At 41.2% G+C, this 22,214-nt stretch overlaps 2 protein-coding genes across 11 annotated transcripts in view; one reads left to right on the top strand and one right to left on the bottom strand.

The window, feature by feature from the left end:
* TEX264 (testis expressed 264, ER-phagy receptor) overlaps positions 1-11,918 on the bottom strand; it is a 151,093-nt gene extending 139,175 nt beyond the window's left edge. The window contains exons 1-3 of one of the 5 annotated variants that reach the window (XM_083488773.1): positions 11,580-11,918; positions 6,630-6,706; positions 3,847-4,135 (exon numbers count right to left, since the gene is read on the bottom strand). In XM_083488773.1, the coding sequence (XP_083344899.1) occupies positions 3,847-4,104 (258 nt within the window). In that variant the 5' untranslated portion in view covers positions 4,105-4,135; positions 6,630-6,706; positions 11,580-11,918. Of the gene's footprint in view, positions 1-3,846; positions 4,136-6,629; positions 6,707-8,765; positions 8,970-11,284; positions 11,357-11,579 lie in introns of those variants that run through there. The other 4 variants (XM_083488770.1, XM_083488772.1, XM_083488774.1 and 1 more) reach the window with 4 other exon arrangements.
* A 105-nt stretch (positions 11,919-12,023) lies between these two features.
* LOC310699966 (semaphorin-3D-like) overlaps positions 12,024-22,214 on the top strand; it is a 51,387-nt gene continuing 41,196 nt past the window's right edge. The window contains exons 1-3 of one of the 6 annotated variants that reach the window (XM_083488713.1): positions 12,387-12,709; positions 15,786-15,879; positions 20,630-20,749. The gene's annotated coding sequence lies outside the window, so the exon portion shown is untranslated. The other 5 variants (XM_083488715.1, XM_083488714.1, XM_083488719.1 and 2 more) reach the window with 5 other exon arrangements.

Genomic DNA, 22,214 nt, shown 5'->3' with positions numbered 1-22,214 from the left:
GGGTACAGGGATATAAGGTTAGAATATAAAAGAGGACTAAGATGACAGAGACTGGAAAGTAACAATTGGGAGTTGCTAGTTGAATTATGGACATTGGGATGCAGAGAGGGGGGGTATGGGGAAGTCCAAGAAAAGAGGTTTATGAAAATAGGTTTGAAACTATACGTGTATGTTTGTCATTTTAAGTGTTTGTTTGTTTTTCTTAAAAATTTTGTAAAACCAATAAAAATTTTATAAAAAAAAAAAAAGAATGAGCAGATTACAAATTACAAATAATAATCCCTTATCACAAGACCCCAAAAAATTTCCTCTGCCTCTATAAATGCTTTCAGGATAATACCTCAGCTTCAAAAATACACTGATGGTAGTGTCCAGTTAGCAGAGGCAGAAATTCAATTTAAATCATTTTAGCAACAGTGGACCAGTCAAACTTGCTGCATTTGCAAAATAACCTCTAGTGGTGGAGGGAGGGGGGAAGAGTGTGCAGGGTCTGGAAAAGAAGAGCAAAGACCACATGCAAGAGAAACTAGTGCTGTCCCAATCAGCTACTGTCTTAAAAGCGTTTAGAAACTCTTTCCGTGCAAGTTTCAATCAAACATTGGTTGAAGATTAAGCACAATGGTCTTTTGCTTCCTGATTCCTTGACTTACACTGAATAACTATATTATTCCAGTAAGATAAAGAGATGCCAGAGATACACACTTTTCACAGCAGGCAGAACTAATCTCTCTCTCTCTGTAAGCCCTTTGTATTTACAATACAAACAACATGGTTAGTAAGGAAGGTTATTCACATGCTTTTGCTGCCTCCCCGACTCTCTTCTATATACAGATTCCTTTTACCAAATGCGTTTCATCTTCTACTCTTGTGCAAGGAATCAAAAATATCCACAGCTGAGATCACACTTGAAAATATCAGAGAGATGGTCTCTGATAAAGGCGGCAGGAGCTGCAACAAAATACTGAGAACACTTATTTGTATGTTTTTGTTTAAAAGAAGGGAGATGTGCTACACTTAAGACTGATGAAGAAACCTTACATTTCAAGGGATCCTTCAAAGGCCTCCAATAAAGTTTTTGAAGATGTGCTAGAGAGATTTTAAACAGGTAACTACTGAAATAGTTAGTGGTAGTTTTATAAGGGTGATGATATTTATACTTATTTATTTATTTATGAAAAGTGAGAGGACAAACACATGAATACATTTACAAAGTGACCCTATATAGATCTACTCAAACCTAAGTCTTATGGTTTTAGGTGAGTCTTTCAGGCAAGTAAGTACAGGGTTACAGCTTTAATTCATTAATTAAATAGTGTAAACCCTAAGCTCAACCGTGTCTCATCCTGTTCTGCCGGTATTCCAGTTTAGACACTGGCGACAGCATCTTCATTCCCCATGCAGAATCTCTAAACATGTCAAAGAGCTGCCATGTTCCCCTTCTGAGTGTTAGAATTAGAAAGAAAGAAAGAAAGAAAGAAAGAAAGAAAGAAAGAAAGAAAGAAAGAAAGAACACCACACTGCACCACAAACAACAGAGTAAAAGTCTTACTTTTGGGGGCCATACTTATAGAATGCCCTCACCCTTGAACTATAATTGGCACCAACTTTGATGCATTTCTAGCACAATAGAAATCTCACTTATTCCAACAGAAGCAGTGTAAATGTAACAGATTAAATCTCAGGCTAGGGTCTGGGAGATCTCAATTCAAGTTCACAGCCATGTATGCTGCCCTTTGGAAGAAAGGAGGACTGCTAATGCCATTTTAAAAGTTAAAAAAATATGAGAGGTTAATTGACTTGGCTAGATTTTCAAATGTTATTATTCCCGACTTCACTCTGGCATTATCTACTCCCTTTCAACATCATCATCATTCCTCTTCCTTCTCCTTGGTTTTGACTGCTATAAGGTACCCTCTTTTGCATTGCTCTGTGATGAAGGGCAGCTTAAAAATTATTTTTAATCTGCAAGTACCAGAAAAGGGGTAGGAAAAGCCAGAAGCAGACATTTCAGCATCTGAAATTACTTCAGATGGAATGACCTCTTGCTCACAATGGAATAACCAAAACTGGTTCAGCTAATAATTACTATTACCTGGAAAATGTGCTACACTGACAACTCCTCTATTTGCTCAGCCTTGTGTCCTTAGATCAATGCACTAGCAGAAAAACTCAACTGATAGCTTCTCTGGCATATGTGCTTCTTCAAAGCTGTTGATCAGAAAATTACACAGGCTGTGCTAGTGTAACAGGAAGTGCTTATGCCACAAACAAGTGCACAACCCTATTTTTCTGGCAACATTGTGGTTGGTTTGGAAGTTTTTTGTTTGTTTTTTAATCAGGCTGTCAAAAGCCCAACTACAACAGATTGTTTGAACAGATGAATCCAGGTTTAGATACATTTTTTCCTCTGTAAAGACAATATGCAAAATAAAGAGTGCTCTTTAGGGGTGTATGCAAAGGTCTGTGTATCCCCAATGGGGTATTTGATTCCCCCCCCCCGCCATAGCAGCCACATACACTGCATTGCAAATGGCTGTTGAAACTCAGTCAAGTTGCAAAAGTCTTCTAAAGAAAATTCTAGGCCCTGCTTGACACAATAGCTGTGCAATTTTCTGGATTGTGGCCAACATCGAAAGTCTGAAAAGAGAAGCTGAACACAGACCCCCTACAAGAAAAAAAACCCTCTTATATAAAGGTCTGGATGGTGACATGCAAGCTCTGTATTTTACTAAAACTGCCTGTAATATGTTCTTTTATGACAGCACCACTTCTCAGCACCTAGAGAACTAGGGAAATGAAAGAAATACAGTAGTATTCAGCCACCCATAGGAATACCCACTCCAAGATAATGAGCCAATAAACCAAATATCTACTGTCTATGGTAATATTAGCATTTAAACACAGTGGAATATATAGATATGTATATGGTAGTTCGCCTCTCTGATACTTGAGCAGACCATCTCTCCTTAGCTGCTTTCAAAAGATTCTGACCCTTTTCCAAGTATTTTCACTTTACACCTTCTTGCAAGAGGCTTTGTACTTTTAACACAACAGGCAGAAATTCAACAGGTGCAATATTTCCTACCCACCAAAAAATAAAGAAGCATAAATATATTCAGATAAACACAATCTTCAACTACAAAACATATTGGTTCAAAAGCATAATCCCCAAGTACAACAATATAAATTATTCACTATACACAGTAATGAATAAAAATACAAAGCATCACATCTGTTTGCAGGATCATGTCTGGTATGTAAGTTACAGCATATACAGTACAGTGGTGCCCCGCAAGACGAATGCCTCGCAAGACGGAAAACTCGCTAGACGAAAGAGTTTTCCGTTTTGGAGGTGCTTCGCAAAACGAATCTCCTATGGGCTTGTTTCGCAAGACGACAATGTCTTGCGAGTTCCTGCTGGTTTTTTTTCCCTCCCCCCCTTTTCTAAGCCGCTAAGCCGCTTATCAGCTGATCCGATCAGCAGATAAGCCGCTAAAAGCCGCTAATAGCGCTAATCCGCTAATCCGTCAATGGGCTTGCTTCGCAAGACGAAAAAACCGCAAGACGAAGAGAATCACAGAACGGATTCTTTTCGTCTTGCGAGGCACCACTGTATGTGGTAGTTCGCTAAATCACTGCAAGTTTACCTTAAGGGTACTCAACTCATCCATTTCATGAGTGTGCACATTATTATTCTTAAGTAAATTCCTATTCCTCATAGTGCACATTCCCGAAGTCGAAGATCTACTTCAGATCTAACATATCAGAAAATAGATTTTCCTGGTACTCAAGTAATGATTGTGTTAACAGTGATGCAAACAAGAAGCAGTTCTCCCTGAGACTTACCGTGTGAGGGCTGTCATAGTAGAGAGCAATGGAGCACAGCCTTGGAGAGATGCTGCAGCTCTCCGTAAACAGCCTTCCAGAGTCACCATAAGGCCCCACCTGGAATTTATATGCCACAGTGATGCTGCTGAAGGGGGGCAAACCAGCACTCACAATCACTTCTGTGAAGAGCCCCGAATAAACAGCAAAGCCAAAGAGCGTCAACAGCAGAAGCGTAACCAGTGCAGCAAACAATCCAATGAGCAGCCAGTCTGCCATGACTCCAGGTGCCTCAAACTGCAGGAATCAACTGCAGGACAAGACAGGAGGACAAAAATTAGGTAATCATAATGCAGATGGATACTTCCTAGAGTAACAGATAAGTTAAGGAAAGTTTTCCCAAAGAAAATATGACTCAGATCCACACTGCAGACCTTTGCATTTGCAAGGCAGTGTTGTAATGGAATTGTTCATGTTTACAGGTCACTGCTGTACTGAAATTATTTGCCACTGCTGCTCAAGGGACACCCTGCATAGAATAACATGTTGTAAGTCACTTGTCTACAATGAAAGCCTTTACTTCATGCAGCTGGGAAGCTCAATAAGGAGGATCTAAGTGATGTTTGAAATGCATATGTGCACCAATCCGGATGCCATAGGTCAGGCTTCCTCAACCTCAGCCCTCCAGATGTTTTGGCCTACAACTCCCATGATCCCTAGCTAGCAGGACCAGTGGTCAGGGATGCTGGGAACTGTAGTCTCAAAACATCTGGAGGGCCGAAGTTGAGGAAGCCTGGCATAGGTGGACCAATCCAGATGGCCATGCACAGACAGTGGGTGTCAGATACATACACAATGTTTCTCTGACCCACAGAGTATTTCAAAAATACATTTTTGGTCCCTTTCACTGAATCCCAGCTTTTATGTCAGAACTGCCTTGACCTTATCCAACATCACTGTTCATTCTTGGTCAGTCTGCAATTGGCTTCAGCCTCAGCAGTCCCTAAAGGGGACCCACCAACCCCAGGCAAACTGCACACTGGGAACTCCTCATAGAATGTAAATCCCATAATGGAACTGGAATGGCCATGAGTTAAGAGAATTGTGTGTGCATGGGGTGATGGTAAAGGCAGAGGAAGAAGCTATCAGGGGCTTTCGGCACCTCCTTCACAATATTCCACATATTCCCTTGCATCTCTAAACCTCCACCTTCCACTGTGTTTCACTTTCAGTCAGCCCTCTTTTTGCTCGTCTCCCTGTACTTTTATGCCTAATTTCCCCTTTATCCATACAAGAAATTAGCACAGATAGCAGCATTTTCATTTGGTGCTCTGCAGGTGCTCACCAAGTAAGAGTATCCAAAAATATAAGAAATAATGTGACCATCATTAATATGATCCTTAGTCAATGGGAATAAAATGGAACACAAAACTTTCTTCCTACATATCCTCTGTAAGGTCAAAGATGGAGTGCGGGAGGAAGGTAGAGGAAAGGGTGCCAAAAGTGGTTCAGCAACACTGAAGCCACTCTCACCAGAATAGAAATTGTATTGCACTGCTGGTTCATATGGCATGAACAGCTGCAGTAAAATGCAGTTACTGAAAAAAGGCAGCATAAAATCAATCTGAGGATTCCCAGAAAAAAGGTCAGAAGTAGTGATTATCAAGTGGGGGTGTTGTGTGCCTTGCAAGGAGTGGGAGTAACATGGATTGACCCAAGTTGTTGTTTTTTCAAAACGGACTTTATGAAACCACTTTGATTTTTGAATTTAGATGTGGTCCTTTAAAATTGAGCCTACCTTAGAAACAACTTAATTATACCTAAGCAACTGTTCATTCTGTTTGGCAATTAATAAAAACCACATCTTAGTGTAAACTGCAATGTGATTAGGCTACTATCCACCCTAGTGAGATCAGCAGAGAGCAAGGACAACTGTGGAAAAGAAATCTGATTTGCCCTTGAAAAATGTCACAGTTAATTTTATACTAGCATTTATAATATCTTACTGGAAAAATATGTGCTGCCCGAATCTCTTCCCTTGGACTCAAATTCAAGCAGCTTGAGATACTTTCTTACAGCTCCTGCAATGAACTTATTTGCTTCCTCATGAACTTAGCATTTGCATTTCTAAAAAAGATCATTTCCAGTCTCCATCATTTTTGTGGAAAGACTATTAGACAGTATAGTTACTTATACCACAAAGCCTGTGATACAAAAACTATGATTATGTAAAATGTTGAAGACTTTGAACTGATGCAGACCCGGAGTGTATTCCATATTTGCTTTAGACTATCTAATTGTTACTGGAATACAGCAGGCATCTGTTTGGTGATCCTGTCATTGTCTTTTAAACCAGTGGGTAATGGACCCTTGCTATGATGCATCTCAGTATACTACTCTTTTTCTCTTTAAATCGCCTTTGTCCTTTCCTCTTCTCACTTAAAAGTTCCCATACTTGATAGCCTTAACATTTATTCAAAATGCTCCATGCACCAACATTATTAGTATTAATTGCATCCTTGTAGTTCACCAGATTTCCAGAATGGTTACCATTGCTCAGCATAACTGCCTACTCCTATTTAAGTGCATTTAACAATAAGTGAATTTGACCAACTGATTCTTAAGCTCAAAATTCATTTCTGTATCTTATTGAACCACAAAGCAGGACATTTGTGATAAAAACATTATCTATTTCTTGTTTAAGACACAGAAATAAAGCTGACACTTGTCAATCTCTTTTCAGGAACCATATAATTGGAATCAAAGCCCAAAATTTCCTCAAGCGAGATGCACTTTGTACAAACCTGAAAATCAGCAGTATAGGCAGCCTAGCAATAGCTCATTGTCTCTCCCAGGGATCTTTGATCCAGAATTTGTGCCTCTGAAAAAGAAGAAAATAAAGTCTTATTGAAGTGACCTATTTTCCCTAAATTGAAGTTCAGTAGGAGAGCACCATGGCCAGAAAACCTGCACTGCTTCCCCAATATGCACAAGGGGCACTGTGTCCAGAGTGGTTCCTAAACCTGTGGATCCTTTGCAATGCTAACATGGAGAAGTGGAAAACAATTTTCAGGAGGCAAATTGGTGGATAGGCATTTAACTGTTTCACTGCCCACCAATTATCTCCCGCAAGTGTCTTGTCATTGTTAAACCTCTTTCCCAACAAAGCTCCAAAACCCAAAGTAATTCCAACTTGAAGAAAAGTTATATTAAATCCATGAATATTTCTATTGCGAGCACCATAAGATTTCATGATTTTCATTTAAACTCCCACCCCACCCCCCACAGTGAAACTGTACATGGAGCCATGTACTCAAGTCCAAGGAATAAGATCTGTACCAAGGCAGGCAGGCTTTGGAGCATTAGCATGAACCAGGGATGAGTAAGATGCAACTCCAAATGCCCATCTGTGTTCAGGCCTCTATCTTCAGTGAACTGCTTTTATAAGAGTGAATATCTGAATACACCTCCCAACACTTATCCTGTTGAAACTAAATAACACAATGTGGACAGACAGAAACAACATTTAGTTATACAGTCAAGCACAGCCATAGGTACAGGGGGGGGGGGGATGCTAGCCATTATTTTTTTTGCCCCAATTGAAGCCTCCAGAGGAGCGCCATTGAGGCTCCCAGCCTCTGTATGTGTGTGTACACAAATGCGCTTCGGGGGTGCCAAACTGGGTATTTGACACAGGTGAAATAAAGTCAAGTTTCACGCCTGCAGCCAAGTTATAGACAAGGTTCCAGATCAAGCAAGTGATAAGCACAGAAAAGACCATGTCCACACACACACCTCCTCAGATACAGCAGAGTAAGGAGCATGCAAAGAAAGAAATGGGAAAACAAAGGGAAATCTGCCCTGCCTCTCCTTCCTCCTTCTAAGCAAACAAACAAAAAACCCCACGTATGAGGCCCCACATTAGAACAAGAGTCCTCTGGATCAGACCAAATGCTTATCTAGTCTAGCATCCAGTTCCCTACAACGACCAACCAGATGCCTCTGGAAAGATCAAGATCTGAACATTAAAATGTAACAATAAAAAGGTAGCACAACTATAAACATAAGCTGTGATTTTTTCCCCCTGGGTCTACCCATTTCATAGTGCAATTACAATACCTGCAAGTGACACCGTCAAAGTAAGGCTGCAATCTTACATGATATATACACTCAGGGGGTTCACTTCTCCACAAATATGCACAGAACTAATATGTATGTAAAACAATCTCATGTTCTTGTCTCTGTCCAGTGGTTTCGGTAATTCAGAAACTTTGAATTCTGACAAGAAGTGAATGTGAAAATACTTAGTAACACTGAGGTTTTTGTTTTAACTTCTACATCAGTTTTTTTTAAAGTTGTGGCTTTTTTTACACTGTGTATTTCCTGCAAAAAGAAAATGAGCACACACTAAATTCTCTAGCATTCATAGCACAACTTTCTTTCAATAATTCCAGGAGGCTTACTTACATAGGGATCCCACAAGCAGCCCCCACTTCTAGGCACCACCCAACCTTAGATCTGCTTAGCTTCACCAGGATTGCTCCATCAGCCCCTTACATTTTAATTTCTATGATGTAAGCCACTGTGGGTTGTCTTTGACAAGAATGGCAGGATACCATTTTAAATAAGCAAGTAAATAAGTTTAGTTTAAAGACACCATACCAGTAATTTGAGTTGCAGTTTAATTCCAATCTGATCCTGTTCTGTACAATTGTCACTGTTTAACTAGGAATAGGTTCTGCATTCCCTTTTAATGGTGATAACAGCAGCCAGTTCATCTCAGTTTAAACCCACATAAATGGATTTTAACCCTTCATGCTTTTATTTCTAATTCAGGGTGAAAAACCACTGATAATATATTCCCTAGAAAAACCTGAGACACTGATAATATATTCCCTAGATACAACACATTCTACACAAACAAGAGAGAGAGAACTTACTCTAGAGAACTGATATAATCAAGGCTCCTGAATTCAGTGTTGTATGAAAAGCAGAAAATATCACCAAGTATTTAAGTTCAGCTGCTATTGTTAGCTACTGGAAAATAAATCTGCTACACAATTACATTCATCCCTCTTCTCATAGAGCTGTTTGGTTTCTCCCAGCTGATCCTGTTTATTTCAGCTGTATTCTACTTCCTGGTTCATGTGTACCAGCTTGATGAGATCACAGTGCTCGTGCACGCTCATAAAGCCAGCATGCACTTTTACAACAATTCCTTAAAGAACTAGGAATGGTTTAAGCAAAACCTTTGGAACAGGATTTATTTAGAAGCAAGTATGTCTATGTGTCATCTTTGTGCAATAGAGCAGCGTGATCAAGAGCCCAAATATTTTTACCAGAGTCTTGCATGGAAAACTCAAACTCCACCTAGATGAACCATAATCCTCCATTTGTGACATCCATAGTGCTAATTGCCAAGACAGAAACAGATTGCTACAACTGCAAATAAAGACTAAACAACCACAGTCAAATGAACCTTTGGGACTAGTCCACAATGTAATCAAAACAGCAGTACTGGTTATAAATCAGGTTATTAGCACTTGTCCACCCGGTTTTCCTAGCCAGCATAAACAGGAATTTTCCATTCAAATGTGATCTGTGAAAGCCAATGCACCTTCCCAAGGCCCTAAACTACTGGATAAGAGGGGAGCTGGAACAGCATTTAAATCATGTTACATCAGCTAAAGATTTCCAGCCTCTTCCCAAGTATCAATCCCCCTCAACTGCCCAATCAGTGAGGATGGGAGTACATTTCCGAGCACAATTCAAAGTGTTGGTGTTGACCTTTAAAGCTCTAAACGGCCTTGGCACAGTATACCTGAAAGAGCGTCTCCACCCCCATCATTCAGCCCGGACACTGAGATCCAGCGCCAAGGGCCTTCTGGCGGTTCCCTCACTGTGAGAAGTGAGGTTACAGGGAACCAGGGAGAGGGCCTGCTCAGTAGTGGCACCCGCCCTGTGGAATGCCCTCCCATCAGATGTCAAAGAGATAAACAACTATATGACATTTAGAAAACACCTGAAGGCAGCCCTGTTTAGGAAAGTTTTTAATGACTGATGTTTTAATGTATTTTTAATCTTTGTTGGAAGCCGCCCAGAGTGGCTGGGGAAACCCAGCCAGATGGGCAGGCTATAATAAATAAATAAATAAATAAATAAATAAATAAATAAATAAATAAAATCGATGGAGGCTCCCATCCTTGCCTTATAGCCAGGTGAAACACTCAGACTGTAAACAAAAACTTTGAGCCCACATCCTTCCAAATAAAAGGTCCAGAATATGATGCAGGAAGCTGAAAAATATATTTAGTTAAAAATGCTGAGAGAAGAAAAAATCAGTTGTATTAATGATGGAGAGCAAATCTTGATTAAATTCAGAGGGATTTACTTCCAAGTAAACATGCTTAAGATTGGGACACATGGCTGCAATCCTATGCATACTTCCAAGTATGCAAACAAATAAAATATGAATTAATTAATGAAAATGCTAGGGTGGCAGTGAGGCAAGGATGTTAATTTCCTCACACACCCCAAGATTTGCTAGGTTTGCCATCTCTCTTTCAGTTGGGGGGGGGGGTCTTGTGCCTTAGCTATGCAACAAGCAAAAATTTAGCACCAAAAGCTGTACCTGGGATGCAGAGGCACTGAAGATTACCACTTAAACTGTATTGAAGTTGTACTTGTTACAGTTACTTTGCATTATTCTCCTATGCTTTTAACCATCAAGGAATTGAGTTTCAAACCAGTTATTGGGAGAAGAAAAAATGGGAAAACCTGAGAGCCTCATTTGCATGTTGTTTATTTCTTCCCTAGATTCCACTTTAAACAGAAATTAAAGGATTGTTTGGGCTGGTGCTTTTTGTTTGCTAAAGAAAACCCTCAACCTACAGTATGATCCACTCCCTTGAGAGCCACTTAGAACAAGGCATATTACTAATATTTACTGGACCAGATGAACGCATGCGAAGCCTCCACTGGTCCATAGCAGTTAGAAAAGGTGTGCTTCCCAAGATCTCTTATTATTGGGATCCAAACTATTTCTGTTTCCATTGCAATCCACCATACCCAGCTAGCACCACATCCACATGGAGTGTTGGTTACTTCTACTACAAATGTATTCTAGCCGGTTTTGCATCTCCCCAACCCCCCCCCCCTTTCCAGATTACTTTTCCCGTTCAGAAACAGAAGCTGGCATGTGTTTGTTTGTGTGTGTAGCAGGTGTTAGTCATAGGGTTCGATAGGGAGCCCACTCTCTCCTCCACTGGAATCCACGCAAGACAATCTCCTCCACTAAGACACACGCTGTTTTAATGTCCTCCTATCTTCCATGGTGTCACTTTCCCCGCTTTCCACATCCATCCTCCTCATCATCCACTGACTGGCAGGCTTCCCAAAAAAACCTTCTGTGCCAAAGATCAGCCCCTTCCATTCCTCCTTCAAAGGTTTCCCCTCTCACCGCCCCCGGCTCTTCCTCAAGATCTTCCAAGGGGCGTCAGCTAACATAGTAGGGATCCACTCTCGCGAATCCTCCTTCCCCCGCTCCGCCTCCCCCCAGCAGAAGCAATCCACTGCCGCCTATGCCACAGGAAACAGATTCCTTGGGGATCTCCTCCGGTTTTCGGCCCCCTCCCTTCTTACGCCTCCCCCCCCCTCCCCAGACCGCGGGATCCAGTGACCGGGATCTCCTCAGTTCCAAACACCACCTCCTCCCTGCGAGGCTCTCTCTGTTTCCCGCCCGCCCTCCAACTCACACAGCAGCAGGAACAGCGGAGCCGGCGCTCGGGACTCAACTGGCAGCTCCCGCCTCAGTCACGGGCTGAGGCTAAACCTCGGGGGCGCGCCTGGCTCGGCGGTTGGGAGGCGCGTCCTCGCCCCAATCCGGGAGCGCGCCGCGCCGGGCTCAGCCCCGCGGGATGGGGTGGAGCTCGACGTCGGCGGGAAGCCGCTGCCGCCAGTATGAGGGCAAGTGGCCTCAGCGCCACAGGGCGGGAAAGGGAAGCAGCCGCCGAGGAAGCGGCGTCGGCGGCGGTTCAGGGTGGCTACGTCGCTGAGAGAGCGCTTCCTCCGCCTGTTTTTATTAAAGGAGGTTGTTTTATAGCAGCCGCCTCACCGTCACCAAGTACCTCGGCTGTACGTGAGGGGAAATGGGCCGCCGTCAAGTTTCCACTTTTATTTTATTTTATTTACCTCATAGTCGCCCTTTGCCTCTCAACCGCCTCAGACAGTAGGAAATTCAGCAGGTGTCGCCTTCCCACGTCTCTTCAGTTCTGCGCAAGGAAAAGCTTCGTTGGCTAATACAGTAGTAGATAGGTAGCCGTGTTGGTCTGCCATAGTCAAAATAAAAAAATTCCTTCCAGTAGCACCTTAAAGACCAACTAAGTTAGTTCTTGGTATGAGCTTTCGTGTGCATGCACACTTCTTCAGGTATCTGAAGAAGTGTGCATGCACACGAAAGCTCATACCAAGAACTAACTTAGTTGGTCTTTAAGGTGCTACTGGAAGGAATTTTTTTATTTTGGCTAATACAGTATATCCTCCTCTCAGGTAGCTGTTAAAAGAAGAGTAGGGGAGCCCTGACTAAGGAAAAGGCAGCTTTAAGCCTCTGGAGTCGCAACACACATCCTCAATCCAATTCAGAATACAGTAGCTACCATTAAGTTTTGAGCCGGAGTCCTTGGCTTAACAAGCAGCAATTCAGCAGGTTCAGCTTTACCCATCCCTGCCACCCTGTTGAACAGTGCTGCTGCACCTGTAGGATTTCTGCTTGCCATGAGGCTCTTCAGGAACTTTGCCAGGAAAAGAAGGTTTAGGGCCTTATAGCAGAAGATTGAACCTAGCAGATAGCAAACTAGTCTGGGGAGAAGAGAACAAGTACATTCAGGTTTGGTTCTGGTGCCCAGGCAGTCTAGACACTGTGTCAGCCCTAGGCAATTGCTAATTTGTGTGCTTACATATTTGCAAATTTAAAACTCTATTGCTTGCCTAAGCCAAAATAGCCTATCCAGTTGGAGAGTTCGCTTACAACTTGCCCTGATCCACAACTTGGGATCAGTGTCAGTTTCTTAATTCACTTGGAAAATACCTAGCAAGACAAAATAAGGCTTGTGACCTTGACAAAGCCCAATGATCATTAGAAATGTATATTAAGTACTGAGGAACACATCTTAGTGGAAAGAATTGTCTTGGGTGATAGATCCCAGAGAAGCACTGTAGGTTCCCAATAGAGAGGTGACAAGTTTTTTTGTGGGGAGGCACTTGTGCTTCTAAACAGAATAATTAATCTCAAATGATCTGGCTCTTCTAGGCAAATTAGTAACTATGAAACATGAGCTATTTGGATCCTCTAATCCAGCACTATCTACTCTGACCAGACATGGCTCTCTCAAGGCCTCATGTACACATTTTCCCTAATCCTACTAGCTGAATTCCTTTTAACTAGAAACACCAAAGAATGAACCTAGGATTTCTGGATAAAGAATGTGGGTCTACCACTGAGTTATATATACCTAGAAACTAACCCTTGAGTTTCACTTGTAACTGCCTTACTAGCAGAGAGAAATCACAACAATCCAGGAAATTCCTGTATATGACATAATCCCTCTCTGTTTCAAGCACAAAAAATATATTACTTGAAAGGGGAAATAAAAAATTCAAGAAGAGTAGGTATATCATGATAGCTAAATGTTCAGAGGAAGCATGTCACAGAACATCAGTTGCTGGGTGACAGCAGCACATTGACAGCTGTTGGCCTCAAATCCTGATGGTGTTTTCTGGACACATAGTTAACCTCTTTGGGGGGGAAAGGATGCTAGACTAGGTAGAACTTTGTTCTGATCAAGCACTGCTCTTCTTATTTGTTTATCCAATTTGTATCCTGCCCTTCCTCCTGGAGGAGACCAGGGTGGCAGACATATCAATAATTTAAGAATAAAATAAAGCATTCTAAAAACAGTTTTAAAAACTCTAAAGACAGTTAGAAACATTGTCTCAACCAGTGATTTCAAAGTAGACAGGAACAGTATCTTCCAGCCACCAAAGGTTTGGGTAAACAGGAATGTTTTTAAATTCCTCCTGAAAGTCAGTAATGAGACAGACCCTCACTAAGGGAGGGCATTCACAAATGGGGAAGTGTCACTGAAAATGCCCTGTCATGGGTCAGTGCAACTAAGCATGGCCAACAAACCCTCACCTGCTGACTGCAGTGTCTGAGATGGTTGATATTATGAAGGAGCTCTTTTGGGTCCCAAGCCATTTAGGACTTCACATGCTAGTACTAACACCTTGAATTGAGCCCAGTAGTTCATTGGCAGCCAATGCAGCATTTTCAGGACCAATTGCATGTAGTCCAATCAAACTGCCCCACTTGCCAGTTTAGTAGCTGCATTCTGCACTAGCTGCAGCCTCTGGACCATGTTCAAGGGCAGCCCCACATACAGCACATTACAGTAATCCAGATGGGAGGTCACCAGAGCACAAGCAACAGGTTGTCCTGATCAAGGAGTGGCCATCACTGGAGAATCAGCCTAATTCTCTACTTTTGTCAATGGGTAATAAACAGTCACTATACTTCAGGAACTTCTAAGGTGAACTACTCCATTCTAGAGAGAGGAAAACTACAGGTTAGCATTTATTTATTTATTGCTGCATTAAAGATACTGACCATGCCATTACCTGGAAACCTGTTTTCCCCTTCCAAATGGAATAAAATACCATAAAATATGTTGACTCTAATTGGCAGCAAACTCTAGGCTTCAGGATCCTACACTGACATCTTCCACTACATTGCCCTACTATTTTAATATTTTCTTTTTATAAACAATCCTTATTATAGTAGATCTTCCTCCTGCATAACATGAGCACTTATCAATCATGATTCTTCATATGACTGCAAATTACATGGCGACGGGATATTACACTACTAATGATAGATTGGAATTAGTGTGAGATTGCTGCTTCAAGATGTTTTGATTATGATTATGATTAAATTTATCATGCACTCTTCCCTAGCAGGCCCCAGGGCAGCTTACAACGATTCAAAATTATGGAAGCTGCCTTGCTAGTGAAGTGTTATTTTGCTCATGCTTAGCCTCAGCAACTGTTTCAGCAGAATCCAGCATCTCTGGATCTGGACTAATTAATGCCCAGAGGAGATTATTATCTTGACTAATCTATATTAGACTATCAGGTGACACCAATTCATGCATAATTTTGTTTCACTGTCAGGGAACTATTGTTTATCATTGGATTTAGGTAGTGAATAGGTGAATTGCCTTTGGGCCAAAAATCCCCCTAAAATTTCCTTCTGCCAGGAAATATTTTTAAAGTGTGTCATGTAAATTGTCAGGATGCAAAAAAATGGCTTTAGGTTTATGATTTTACATTCATACAAACTGCACACACAAAAAAACCACTTGGTCCAAAGATAAAATTCTGCAGAGAAGAACTTTTAGTGCAAGATGAGTCTTCTTCTTTGGCGATCACTTGTAGCCGAGTAAGATTGTCTTCAATGAACACAGTCTTAACAGTGAGTCTGAAAGAGACTTTGGAGGCCAGTTCTGGATCCACACGTCCTTCCACAGTGGAGACATAGGTTTCCATGCTTTCCTCTTAGCTTGTTTCTCTCTTGTGCCCTGAGTTTGAGTGTCTTCAAAGTCCACGATACCTTTGGTAAAGGCTGTTCTCCAATTGGAGTGCTCACAGGCCAGTGTTTCCCAATTGTCAATGTTTATACTACTTTTTTTAGATTTGCCTTGAGAGAGTCTTTAAACCTCTTTTGTTGACCACCAACAGTACACTTTCCATTTTAAAGTTTGGAATAGAGTAGTTGCTTTGGAAGACGATAATCAGGCATCCGAACAACATGACCAGTCCAGTGAAGTTGATGTTGAAGAATCATTGCTTTGACACTGATCTTTGCTTCTTCCATTACACTGACATTAGTTCGCTTGTCTTCCTAGGTGATATATAAAATTTTTTGGAGACACTGTTGATGGAATCTTTTGAGGAGTTGGAGATGGTGTTTATAAGTGGTCCATGTTTCACAAGTATATAGTGAGTTTGGTAGTACAATAGTTTTGTAAACAAGAATTTTGGTTTCCCTGTGAATGTCTCAGTCCTCAAATACTCTGCACTTCAATCGGGAGAAAGCTGCACTCACAGAGCTCAGGCGATGCTGTATTACAGTATCACTATTGGCTCTTGTGTAAAGCTAACTGCCCAGGTAGGAAAAATTATTGACATTTTCCAGTGTTGCACCATTAAGTTGGATCTGTGGCACTGCAGAGGGCTTGTTTTGTGCTTGTTGGTGCAGCACTTTGGTTTTTGGGATGTTGAGCAAGCTGCAAAGCTTTTTAGGATGGTTTGGAGGTCATTGGACACAACGTTGTCATCAGCACATTGAAGCTCTATGACAAAAGTTATGGTGACCTTACTCTTTGTTTTCAGCCTATTCAAGTTAAAGAGCTTTCCATCTGTTTGATACACGATTTCTACCCCGGTGGGGAGTTTCCCTTTGGCAATGTGTATGATCATGTCAATGAAAATAATAAATAGAGTTGGGGTGATAGCACATCCCTGTTTGACACCTGATCCCACTGTGAGCAGTTTGCTGTGAGAGCCATTGTTATCTGCGATTGTTGTTGTCATATTATCATGGAGGAGCCAAAGGATGTTAACAAATTTATCTGGGCAGCCAATTTTCAGAAGGACAGTCCACAGGGCATTACGATTTACAGTGTCGAAGGCCTTAGTCAGGTCAATAAATGCCATATACAGGGATTGGTTTAGTTTTTTTCAGTAGATTTAGATAGCTAAAGCCCTATTCATCTTGAAAACCAACCCCTGCAAGATGAGTTGGGCTTTATCTATCTAAATCCACTGAAAAAAGTAGTCCACAGATGGTGTAATGAAAATCACTGAATACTTTTCCTGTTCACCCATTAGCTTATATTCGCCTTTCAAACCATTGTCATTTAAATTCTTTTGTAATAGGACACAAAGTGAAAATTACAATACTAGAAACCTCAACCCCAACTCATTTGTCATTTGAACTTCCTGCCTGTTCATTGTTTACATGCCATGTTTTCTGTAATATGCATTTATCTGGTTTATCATGTGCATGCATTGTTTCTTCTTCATTTGGACACTATTGGGCTCAGTACACAGGCCATTTCTGTTAGAATCTGCTAATCCCCAACTTCCTTTCTGCAACATTGACAGGTTTCACCATTTTTTTGTGTCCTCTCAGCAGCAGTCACAATAGTTAGAGTACTATCCATGCTTCCCTATTATCATCTCAGTACCTACACTACTATTCAGCATCATTCTCCCAAGCCCCAAGCATTTGGTTCAACACCACTGTTTTCATAGAATCATAGAGTTGGAAGAGACCACAAGGGCCATCGAGTCCAACCCCCTGCCAAGCAGGAAAAACCATCAGAGCACTCCTGACATATGGTTGTCAAGCCTCTGCTTAAAGACCTCCAAAGAAGGAGACTCCACCACACTCCTTGGCAGCAAATTCCACTGTCGAACAGTTTTGCTGCACAATTCAAAAGACTATATTTAATCTTTAAAGCTCTAAATCATTTGGGTCCATGGTATCTCATGGAACACCTTGTCGTTTTATTTCCTTCTTTGATTTATGATCTGCCAAGAAGACTTTCTTGTATCCAGCTGCCTAAACACTGGCGGTGAAATCTAGGGACATTCTAGGTTGTATCAGCCTGCTTTTGGAATTTCATTTATTAGGAGATTCACTTGACAGATCCTATCTAACCCTTTAAAAACTAGTTAAAACTGACATATCATTACTTGATATAGGGAATACTGGTTCCTGTTGCAGTATTTTTATTGCTTTTGAGCAAAAATGATGCAAAATTTTTATTTTTGTTAAAATTTCTGTACCACCCTTCATCTGAAGGTCACTGGGCGTTTACAATATAAAAACACAAAAATACATAATATAATAAATAATAATAATAATAATAATAATAATAATAATAATAATAACCCCCACTTAGTTTAAAAGGTCATAGATTGTTTAATTAGCAAAAGGCCTGAGAGAAGGGAAATGTTTTTGCTGGTGCCTAGATATATGTAATAAAGACAGGCGAGCCTCCCTGGGGAGAGAATTAACAAGCAGGGAGCCACTGCAGAAAAGACCCATTTTTGTGCTGCTGCCCTCTGGACCTCTTGCAAAAAAAAGGGGGGGGAGCTTAGATGATTGCAAACCCTCCAAGTTTCCCTATTTTCCAGGGACATTCCTGATTTAGATAAGCCATCCCAGTTTCTGATTTGAGCTCAGAATGTCCCACTTTTCCTTAGGAAGTACCTATTTTCATTGGAGAAATATTGGAGGGTATGGCATTGCCCCAGTGAACAACCTAGCAACTGAATTCTATACCAGCTGAAGTTTTCAAACTGAGTTTGGCAGATGAGGGATGGAGAGCTTTGTTCCTCATCCGTAGCCTGATGTATTTCTATCCTGGATGCAGTTGGGCAGGTACCAATAAGAGAATGGTGATCATAGAAAAGAATCCCATGTAGCTTGAAAACTACTCAAATATAGGAACACTCTGACCCCTTGTGGCTGAAGCTGTCCATTACTACTAGAAAAACAATATTGATACTGTAATACTATGTGCATGGATATAGCAGAAGAAATAATAAAGAAAACGCATAGATGTTTGAGGCCATGATAAACCACCAGAGTGACAATCAAATGAAAAAATGAGGATAGTATCATTTTCAAATACTTCTATATTTGTATCACCAGTTTTGCTTTGGAAACATTTTCCTCCCATATATAATATGTTCTGTAATTATCACATATCAGGTCCTTGGAAAATGCTTATAAAGGTGCTTTACAAAATAGACTGAAATCCTTTGCACAATCATTTAGCAATAAATCCCTTGAATTTAGAGGAGCTTAATTGGAACTCGACAGTAATATGGTCAAATTGAGACAGTTTAGCAAAGTGGTCATGTCAAGCAAAGGCATGGTTTTTTGGTTATAATAATATTTATTTCAGTTTACTTACAGTGCATACATACCAACATATCATACTGTTTATCCAATGCCAAGGCACTGATAGAAGGTCCTAGTTGTCAGGAGTGAGCCAGCAGTAAACCACACTGTGCAAGTTGGACTCTTAATTAGCAAACACATGATCTGCACAGGAGTGTAAGGTCTAATGAGCTCAATAAATCATCTCCAGCAGGTCTTCCCTCATGAAGCAGTCCCCACCTTCCCATAGCTGCCTAAGTCCCCTTCTCTCCAGGGTTTCCCCCCCAAGCAGTTGGAGGCAGTGTCTGCACATGGCTAATCTCTTCTCTTTTTATGCCTCTTCTGGTTCTGGCACAAAAAAGGACGAGGAGGCTTGTCACAGCAGGAGGAGGAGACTCCCATGACTCTTCACCAGCCTGACTCATCTCTGCTTCTTGACCTGCCTCCTCCCATTTTCCTTCTTCAGCTTCTGCCTCTGATTCTGGACTTCTCTCCACCACAGACTGCCACTCTCCCAGCTCACTAAGCCCTGTTACCTCCTCAGCTTCTGACACCTCCTCTTCCCAGTCTTCTCCCTCTTCTCACTGTGACCACTTTATCACCCTGGGCTCTGTGCCTTCTTCCCTTGGTGGCAGTGTTAGAAACTGAGATATGAAAGTTAGGAGCTAAGTTGCACCTTAAACCTCGATTATGGGTGCTGCGATATAATGTCTAGGTGCACTTTTTTATAACAAGAATACAAAGCTGAAAATCAATGAACTGCAGCTAAAATCTTATATTCATTTTTCACATGGTCTAGTTCTCATCTGAAGACTGCAAAAAATAAAGCCATACTTTCCCTGCCTACCCCCCTATTATTCTTATGAGGGTCCCGTCACCAGACCTCAGAGAGTGGCTGGAAGTGGGGAGGCAGAAAAAGGTCCTACTTTCGTTCCAGCAGTGGCAGTTTTAATCTGAAATCTTAGGCGCAGTACTCCCAGAGCTCATAAACTGCTCGCATTAATGAAATTCCCTGTCACAAAATGCACCTAGAACAATGGGAGTTTTGAATGCTGCTTGGTGGTTCGCCAGCTGGTTTCTCTCATCATTCCTCTGCATCCAACCAGTCTGCATCTAACCACAAGTAGTTAAAATGAAAGCAGGGGATAGGAGAGCCATTTCCAGGAACTACATGCTACTTTCAAAGCATAGCTAGGTTATCCACTATCAAACAATGAAAGTGTAAGTATGGAAATCAGTTTCCTTCTGTATTTGGCTTTCATACATGCATAAATAATTCAGCTCTTCAATTTCCCATCAGTTCAATTAAAAAATACCAGGGATGTTAAATCTTGTTTCAGACTTTGGATAATTGTACAGTACTAACATAATGGGGTGGGGGGGTGGGGGTGAAAGCATGTTGCATTTGGTTTATTCATAATAGTTTGTTTTTTAAATTGACTACCACGAGACAGGAGTGCCTGGCGTGCTCTGGTTCATGGGGTCACAAAGAGTTGGACGCGACTAAACAACACCAACACCATGAGCAATGGCCAGGTTGCAGTTTCATGAAAGTTCCAGGAACAGAATTTGAATTTAGAACCTACATAGTTAAAAAACCAATTCACCACAAGGTGTCATCAGATCTCAATGCTTTTTTGTAGATTCCAAAGAACTGAGTAGAGGCTGGGAATGGGGAAGAGCAGATGGCTTGCTAACTAGCAGCTTCTTATTTTTATGAATGGAGGCTGTCTTTAAATGACCTCATGGCATGTACACTCCACCCCTACTTTGGAGTCTCTCTCTAATTTTCAGGTGCTTGTTTGCTGCCCTCTTATGCAGTAGACCCTGTTGAATTTCAGACAGGACTGTAGTGTGGAAGTCATCGCAGCTGGCTCTTACTGGAATGCATTCAACTAAGAAAGCTTTGGACAGGTGAGTAGTACAATGTTTTTTAAAGTGTGTGTGTGTGTGTGTGTGTGTGTGTGTACACATACACACACACTATTTTGTAAACAGTGCTGGGAGAATTCTGTATTTTTTCATTAGATTGTTCTGTATTTTCTCATTTGTTGTTTTATGAAGCAGTAATACTTTTGTCAAAATTGATGGCATTGGTTGGATATATAACCAACCAATCTTGAATTTGCATGTAATATCTAATCTTCAAGTCGACACTGTTTATATTTCATGGCAGAAACATCTTGGCAAGCAGTAGGAAGTAGAGAGCAAACTTTGTGAAAAGGTTTTGAATGTATAGAGAAAGCAAGTCCCATGACTGATCCCATGTGCATCTTCTTCTGAGTAAATATACATAAAATTAGGAAGTTAACACTGCAGCCCTAAACTCTGCAAGTGTGTTCAGTAGGAAATCCTATTGTGTCTAATGGGACTTGCTTTCTAGTAAGTATGTTTAGGATTGCAGCCTAAATGCAATCTTATCCATGTTTATTCCGAAGTTAAACCCATTATACAATTATAGAAGTATGTTTATGATTGTAGGCACACTATCACAAATTGTCATCCTTTTTCAGTTTCCCATATTTTTTAAATGCTGTACTATGATCCCCAAGTCCCTCTCCTTGGCTCTGCAAGAGAGGGGGAAAGCTACAGTGGTTACTACCTGGTGAACTGCAGCTCCTAAGAGAATATGCAGAAGGCAAGAATGGCATTTCCCCCCTTGTTGGCCGCAGCAGTGGGAGAATGGGAAAGACTCAAAACACAGAGAGAACATTTCTAAAGCTACAAGCCCTAGGAGTGCCAGTGTGGTACAAAGGTTAGACTTGGTTTGGGATGAGATAAACCCAGGTTCAGATTTCTGCTAAGGGCTGATTCATAGTTCATGCAGTCAAGATACTTTCATACCTGAACTAGTATTTGTAGTGCCAAGCACTGACTGTAAAGAATGAAGGGGAGATATGTATCTCCAAAACAGTCAAGGACATGTGCCAAGGAACTGAGAGCCAATTATGGTTCCCCAGTTCTGTCCCTGAGTGGGGGCATGTATGAATTCTTCAGGTTAGCACTATAAACACTCACTGATTACCTGGGGCAAATCAGTGAGTGTTTATAGTGCTAACCTGGCGTATGACTCTCACTGGGAGATGGTGGACAAGTTCCTATCTTTCTGTGTAACCTACCTAACAAGGTTGTTGTGAAGCTGCAATGCTGTTAGCTTCTTTGGAAGAAGTGTAAAATGTAACAATTAAAAAGCCATGCTTACCTTTCCTGCTTTCTCAAGGGCTCTGCAATTCAATTATTCTTATCCCAAGATATTCTAATAAAAGGAGCCAAAATAAAAATTAAATTTCCATCAGTTTGTCACATATTATAATGGAAAACTCCTGGCTAAGCCTGTTTTTATTGCTGTCTCCACTAATGCCTTTCTTTAGGGTCAGTG

Source organism: Podarcis liolepis, assembly GCF_965112155.1.
Source record: "Podarcis liolepis genome assembly, chromosome: 2".
NCBI lineage: Eukaryota > Metazoa > Chordata > Lepidosauria > Squamata > Lacertidae > Podarcis > Podarcis liolepis.
Note: the sequence above shows the minus strand (reverse complement) of the source record. Positions and strands in the feature narration are given on the sequence as shown.